This window comes from Ctenocephalides felis, unplaced genomic scaffold (genome assembly GCF_003426905.1).
Source record: "Ctenocephalides felis isolate EL2017-DRISC unplaced genomic scaffold, ASM342690v1 CF-g0.4_SCAFFOLD_01886, whole genome shotgun sequence".
Taxonomy (NCBI): domain Eukaryota; kingdom Metazoa; phylum Arthropoda; class Insecta; order Siphonaptera; family Pulicidae; genus Ctenocephalides; species Ctenocephalides felis.
In genome coordinates this window covers 81217227-81225697 of record NW_020538040.1, presented here as the reverse complement: position 1 = coordinate 81225697, position 8471 = coordinate 81217227, and the positions used below count along the sequence as shown (strand labels likewise).

At 30.3% G+C, this 8471-nt stretch overlaps 1 protein-coding gene across 1 annotated transcript; it reads left to right on the top strand.

Annotated features, from left to right (window-relative positions):
• The first annotated feature begins 1136 nt into the window (after nucleotides 1-1136).
• Nucleotides 1137-1976, top strand: LOC113375435 (zinc finger and SCAN domain-containing protein 26-like). The gene has a single exon (XM_026615374.1). It carries the CDS (start codon nucleotides 1137-1139, stop codon nucleotides 1974-1976), a length of 840 nt encoding a protein of 279 aa, XP_026471159.1.
• The last annotated feature ends 6495 nt before the right edge of the window (nucleotides 1977-8471 follow it).

Here is an 8471-nt window from a genome sequence, read left to right as displayed (position 1 = left end):
TCATATATTTTTATTTATTCAATTAAACTATATTTTTATATACGACATCATTTTGCAAGTTTGAATTAGCTTTTTCAATCAAAGCCTTTACTTAGAGTAGGCTAGGGTGGAACATAAAAGTCTATTTTGAGTTTGAGCAATTATATTGTGAAAATTAAACCAATTATATCACAACAAATAATACAAATCAAACAAACAAATATCTAACTATATTCAGTAAAACTCGCAGCTAAATGTGTTTTTTTTGCTGATATTCAAAAATTTGTCATCCCATAGGTGTATTAAAATGGGACGGCTAGGAGGCAAACAGGTCCATTGTCTTATTTTTAATTTTAAGCGGATTTCACGTAATAGTGGATGCATTATTTAACGCAAAATATAAATTTTGTGGATGACACTGTATGAAACCTTGATCTGGTAATTTGTCAGGAATTGGTTTCAGTTGGAATAACTATTATAATTAAGTTATTTCTTGCATAATTGTTTTTTTAACTTCATTTTTTTTATTTGTTATATTTTATTATTTACACGATTGCGAAGTTAAAGGTTTAGTTGGTCCTTTTTATCCCACTCACGTGTAAGCTTTTAGACATAAGAAACTTTTGAATCAAACTTAAATTTAATAACACATTTGTGAATTTGCGAGAAACGAATGATTTGGTTAAGAAACTAAAACCACATTTGCCCTTATAATTAATTTTTTACAGAATTCACTACAACTGGTCTCTATCATTAAAATGTAATATGAATAGACTAATCTTTCAATGCACTGCGTATTTTATTTATCAGAGTTTGAAGGCTTTTTATTCATATTGTCAAAGAGCTATGCATTTGAGAGCAATTCTCTATAAAATTTTTATTAACAAATGAACAAACACAAACGAACAGAAAGATCACAATTCGCCAACTAACACAAAAATAACTCTGACGTTTCTCAGTAACCAACATAAAACATTTGAAAATTTACATTTTTTCATCGGGTCACTAGCCCTGAATTTTGTTCTGAGAAAATAGGCCCTGGTCTATGTAGTTTCATAATTTTCTGCGAAACAAAAGAATACCGAATATTATAATTATAATCACTTAAGTGACACGTAAAAATTATAAAATTAAAGTTTCTTTTATAAAAAATAATCATGAATGACAATACAAAAAGTAAACCAATGGTAAAATGCGAGCTACTGGCACAACAACTTCAAGAAAAGCTTGAAGAACATATTGAAGGAATTAATCTTCGCATAGAAGATATTCAAGTCATGAACGTGTCGCAAGGTGAGCCACTTGTAGAAGCTGACTACAGGGCTATTGAGACTGTTCACATTAACGTAGATAGTCAGCAAGCAGTTCAAAACTATAAAATAGGTCGGTTGCCAAATTTAATTAGAGATTTGATAAGGGAAGTAGCTTCCAATATACCCAATAAGAAAATGACAGTCATGATCGATGTAGCCCAAACAAAAAATAATATTTCAATCCCAAATTTTACGATAATTTACCAAGGAGCTTACGACCCAAAACTTCAAGCACCGCTGCAGTGCATGGTTTGTAACCAATCATTCGAAGAGCGCGAAGATTTCATAACACATAAAAAAATGCATTATGAATACTCCAAATTCAAATGTTTAATATGCCAAAAAACATTCAGCTACCTGAATACTCCCAACCAGCATTATCGGATGCATTCAAATACATATGATTGTAATATTTGTGATAAAAGTTTCTTGAAAATGAGTGAACTCACTGCCCACAGACGAGCTCACAAGGGCGTTTATAAATGTCTTTACTGTCCTGCATCGTTCATTAAATTAGATAATTTCAGAAAACATTGGTACTGCCACACTAGTGAGAAGCCACATAAGTGTGAACTGTGTAGACGTTCGTACCAATGGCGAAGCAGCTATAATCGTCACATAAAGTCTGAATCACATTTGGATAAACTTAAATCAATTGAAACCAGAAATAAAGAAGAAAAATAGTTAATACAGAAAACAGAAGACCAATAGAAAATAGAAAAATAGTATTACCAAACTTAATACAATATGCATACTGTTGTAATCCAGTAGAGAATAAATGCTTTACCTAATTTCAAAAACATAGTCAATCATTAATAATATTAACATAATGCTAATATTTTTAATTATGCTGTAGCAGATATTATTATTATGTATATCGCGGATTTTCAATTTTTTGCCAATTGACTAGTAAAATCATGAATATTTCTTCAAGTAAATGAGTGAGTAAATGATGAATTATAATTTGCGACGAAACCTATTTCCTTCTTCTTTAAAACATACTACATGCGGTTTGTTTAAACAGTTTCTAATTGAATTTTATATGTTAATTGGATTTATTATCTTTTTGAAGGACAGGTTTGTTTTCGCGAAAAAAATCGATTTGCTAATTTTATGTTTTTTCGACGTTTCAACTTATTCTGAATCGAATTAGATCAAATTTGGGAAAGATATTAGTGTGTATGTGAGCCGGTTTTTTACTTATGGTCGACGCTCTCTCAAGAATGGCTATATCTATTTTAAAAATTACCACTCGATGTAACTGGATTAGGACTAGCGTTTGTCTGTTTTGCGCGACGATCTACCAAGCCGTTTCTTTGTTAATAGCAGAAAAGTGGAAAATTCTTCATAAACGTTTGAGCCCACAATCTTAAATTAATTTGAAACATTCATAAACAGTTTGAAAGATGTTAGTGGGAATTAATAAAATGTCTAACAAATTGATGATTATGATGAAACTTTGTATTACGGCAGATATTATAATCTGAAACTATTGATGCATGGCATCAGCCTTAAGACAAATTGCTGTACCGAAACCTAAATTTTTCATATAAGCTTTAACATTTTTTGGAAACTTTGAAAAAAATTGATTTTTGAGAATTTTGAAAATATTTGACATATTTGATTTTTTTTTTATTTTTAACTTCTTTTTAAGCAATCTTTTTTTTTAAGCAAAATCGAAGCGTGTAAGCGCCACGTCGCAGTCTTAGAATAAACATTGATACTGAACCCAAATAAATGTTAAAAATTGTACTCATCATCAAAATTAGTATAAAACATCTTATAATTTGATGTGCATAAGTCTAATGATCATTATTGTCCGCCAAATCGCTATTTTATACGGAATATCACAAACCGAAGATTGTGTCTATAGTCTTATAGAATACATTTTTGATTGAAGCAAGATAATTTAGATTGGACACAAAATAAAACACAATCATAATACATATAATACTATATTCATCACAAGACATGAACGAAAGACAACTCAAATGCATAACTCCAACCGCATATCCGATCTCATGTCGTCGTAAAGTAGTAAAAAGCTAAAATACTTTAGTGCTTTACTACGTGGCACAAGAACATAACACAATCGTTCCCAAACTCATCAAGAAGCACATGTCGTTGCTAAATATAATAATGCGGTTTTTAGTGCCTGTAAAATAACAAAGGCAAATTATATAGATTTTTCGCATAATGATATAATAATTTCCGGAGTTATAATTGCGTTGGTTGCAAGTGTGCGTGGTCGCTTCTGTACATGTTCACTCAACTAATTACTGACTCTGAAATAAAAGTGCACGCTCAAAGATAATATGCAACGCTGCTTCATTTTCAACTAAAAAGTATAACGAATAACGAAAAAAATCGTTTGGAAATAATTCGTATTTTTATGAAAAGTTTTGGGTATAAATGGTATAAGGGGCTTTGTTTTTCAAATAGAGTATTATTGCAAAGTGTACCTTTAATGTGGTATAAGAAGCATGACGTGTTAGTTAGGTTTTAATGTAAATGCAGATTTGTCTTTGATGTGGCATTTTGCATTCATATCATGCACGAGTAATAATACTATGTCTTTCCATATTCACTGCTAATATTTATCTAATTTCATTTTCCGGTAGGTCTTTTGATATAAATTTTGGCTTCTACATCTCAATAGAAATAGAGTGCTATAACCGGTGTTAACATATGAACTTGAATACTGTTTGCTAATTGATAATAAACAAATGTCATTATTCTTCAAAATTTATTAATTTCACTCTCAAGTATAGTTCGTCACACTCTACTTCTATTAACCAGGTAACTTTGGGTGAAGAATTTCCTCGCCATGGAGAAGTGGCAGCATTTTGTATACTGACGAATTTACTTATCATGCGTATAAAACAGTGACCATTTAAATTCTATTTCAATTGAAACAACAAAAACTTAAAAAAATCTGCAATGTCAAGTTGTTGAGAATATTTTCAGGCACTTTTCCTAAGACAAGTTGCATCAACTTTCCAAAATGCCGTAATACGCTATTTAATAAGAATCAAAAATTTGTGATTCAAATAACATTTTATATTGTTTATTTTGAAAATAGTTTTTGCTTTTCATAAAAAATTATTCTTACTTGCATTTATCCACATGTAAAACATTTCATTAAATTAATTAATTTTTGGTATATTGCGTATGTAATATGTGCTTATCGTGACAAAAAATATAGAATATACTCGCCATGGGCTGGATGTGGGCGACATGAAACTGCACTGTTCGGTGTGAGGGACAGAATTAATTAACAGGTAAAATATTAGGTGGCAGTCGGCATAACAGCTAAATTAAACTAATTTTGACATAAGGTTAAAAAGAGAGAAGTATGTAGTATGTTTGTTCAAACAAGTTTCCATTATTGCATTTACTCTACATTAACCTGATTTGCAGACCGTCAAGTAAAGAGTCAAAAGTAAGTTTATTTGTTCAATTTCTTTTAATAATAACTGTTACTTGTATACACATATCACTTTGTTAGTTATTCTGCTGTATTTGAATTGCTGTAAGTTGAACATTAGCAGTTAATTACCAGCAACTAGTTTTTGTGTAGATAATTAAGCTCAGTCGTAACGTTGATTTGTAGGTCTTGTCTTTTCGGGTGAAGAATAAACAGATTGGGAAAAATCTAACTAAACTAAAACGAAATACGAAAGAGAAAGAGAAAGAAAAATTCAATAAAACTACAAGATAAGATTTTATTTTTTAGTTTAAAAAATCATGTTTTGTTATATATTGAAATATTATATTCTTAGACTTTGTTTAAAAGATTATGTTGTGTTTGACAATAGAAGTCGCCATAAACTATTTTGGTGTTTAAACCTATTGTTTTTAATTTATTTTTATTCCGTCGTGGGGGTGACGGTTGTGACACTCGCCCTTTTCTTGTATGATTTGATTAAATGACTAATCTATTGCATTTAAGAACATTATTTCAGTATTTCCTCGTAGACAAATGTTTAAATTACCATTTAATTTACTTTTCTCCCAGCTGACTAGTAAATTAACAAAATTATGGCTGATCAAAAGAAAAGTGGCACAACCGTGTCTAGCCTCCCTATTTAATAGTGAATACTGAAAGAAATTTCACTCTTGTTTAAAGTTATGTTACATACAAACAACTCCACTTGTAAATTTGACGTAAAGTGTTTACCAAAGGACGCAAATCAATGTCTTTTATAGCATTAATATTTTGTATAATATAATATAATTGAATTTATACTGTATTTACATATAATTTAGCTAATTGCTAAATATACCTCATTCCAACTTAAAAGCAGCTTGGACAAAATGGCTATATTTGTGAATAATAATCAATTATTTTACTTGTCCCGCAGTTTGCTTATTTTCTCCTCTTTAGCTGTGCAATTTGAAACAGTTGAGTGAATCTATCAAATTGATAATAATCAGAAATCATGTTTACGAAATCCTTTGTAAAATATGTCGGAGTTGTAGGAGGTAGACGATATTAAATATACTTCGCCCCCGTGCTATACATTACCTTTTTAAGATACTTCACCCTAAGCGATATTTCGAAAATACGATTTATAAAACACACTCATCGCGAGGAAGGGCGGAGAGGGTGGAGGGATGAAGGGATTGATTGCGTGTCGGGCCATTACCCGTTTCGTCGTATATAATCGACAATGCTCCAAGGAAGATTTCGATGTTTGCACCGCGGTAAATCTCGAACTGAAATAAAATGATAGCGCACGTATTATGAAGTTTTTAGCAAACAGCCGCGATGAACGAACGAACGAGCCGTAAAGCTCACGAACTGTACATAACAATATCAAACACACTTCCAGAATGCAATGTAAGCAGCATGTCATGTAAACTTAGAAACCTAAATAACCGGGGGCAACGAAAACTGAGCAAGGAATTCTGATAATTAATCATTTTCCCTGCACACACACCCTGCGTAGACACACATTCGCCTCGAGTGCGCGCCTCCGTACATTTTCACTTGCTAATACATTATGTGAATTTGAACCGAAGCAAGATTATATAATGCGAAGCGATAGCTTCATAATAAATCGCAATCACTATAACATAATTTTGATATTACATACGTAATATATGTGAAACATACCTTTATTGCTTCTATTGAAGTTCAGTTTGAACTCTCACAAGATCATATTATTTCGAAGCCCACTCGTACGGCTCATTTAAATTATAAATAGTGTACTCGATTACTTGCCTGTCAAATTGACAGCGATATAGAAATGGTACAGTATATGGCATTGCTGTAAAAGAAATATTCTTTATATTTCAGTTTTGCATGTCATACAATTTTCAACATAAAAACTAGCGACTAATAAAAGATTTTTAGTTAACACAACAAACATTTTATCAATACGGAGTTGCATTCACCCACATTGGTTCAGTATTCAGTTTTTTCTCCTGATAAAATCTTCTTTTGGATTAACTCGTCACGGCCGATATTTGTAGCAAAGGTACAAATATGAAGTATGTTTGTTTGAAAAAGTATCCATTATTGCATTGAGCCAGCGTCCTATATTAAATTCTTTTAATAATAACTGGTACTTGTATACAGATAAATCACTTAGTTTGTTTTACTGTAACTTGAGCATTTGTAGTTAATTACCAGCAATTAATTTTTGCGTATATAATTTAGCTCAGTCATAACTATGATTTGTTTTCAAAAGTGTGCGTTGCGTACGATTGTGACAAAATTTATTGATTCTGTTGTGACATGTGTATCTTGTCGTTTTTGCGTGAAGATAAAACAAATTAAAAAAATTAACTTAATTACGTCGAAATTCGAAAGAGAAAGGCCTACAATTAACAAGTTAACTATTTTATTATTTAATAAAGATAATGATTGGTTTATTATTTAATGTATATAAAATAAAAAAATCATGAAGTTTTATTCAATTTATTTTTATATAACTTCTAAAAGAAATTTTAAAGAAAACACTGCTCAATTTAAATATTGATCGATAATGTCATATGCTTGCATAATATACTTTCTTCAGCTTTCTCACATTGTTTATCATTTATTTTAGTCTAAAAAGTACATTTGACGCAAATATATTCGTTATTTCGTAACTTTCGCAAAATTTTATTTGAGTAATTTTTCGACTGCACAAACTCAAACTGATGGACAGTGTTGATAAAAACTCGATTTTATTGATATTTTGAATATGCTTTATTAAATAAAAAATATCTAAAACAAAAACTTGTGCCTAAAAATGCTTTTACTTGTCATCTATCTTTAAAGAATTTACGCATTTATCTAGCTAGGATCAAAATGTTGAAATATTTCTGAAGTTGCTACAAATTTTCGAGTTTATGTTACATTTCAAGCTATCTGTCTGCCACATTTTCACCAAACTATGTACTAATAGAAATCTTAATAGTTTTCGGTAGACTTTTGCTGCTTTCTCCTATTTGTATTGGGACAAGCATTTTTCGTTCATTTGTATACACTACGATAATATTGAAATTTGATTTATACAATTTTTTTTCAAAATTTGTTAATGAATATATCAGTTTTAGAACAACGAACTATCCAATTGAAGTATTGAACAATCTCTCCTCTTATCATTTCCCAAATAGACAATCTCATTTATTATATTTTTTTTATTGACTTAACACGCCATCCAGAACTTTTCTAAATTTGTCCCGTTCATTTGGTACATTTTGTATAAATCTGCACCTTTATTTCGGTGAAAACAATTTCCCAAATAACATTATTTTCCAGCGGTCAAATTGACCGAACGTGTTAGTCAGGCCACATAACTTTTTTCGGAAAATAAAAAAAAGAACTGAAATCAAAGAGTGAAGAAAATATTATTAGTATATTCTGATAATTATCATATAGTTAGATATTGGTATTTTAACGTTTAATGATGTCTAAGTTATATGCGAAGTCTGAAACGATCAATTTGACGGTCTTGGCTTTACTGTTAAGGACAGTATTTTAGTATTTCCACGTAGACAAATGTTTGTATTATTTTATACTTCTTAGTTTAAATATTTTGCTTGATATTCTAGTTCTACTTATAGTATCAAGTAAAATTTGTAATGCTATCTATAACTAAACTGTTTGCCTTGAGATTAATTTTATCAATATCATATAAAACTATGTACATACAATGCACACCCATAGCTTGAAATAACTAACCT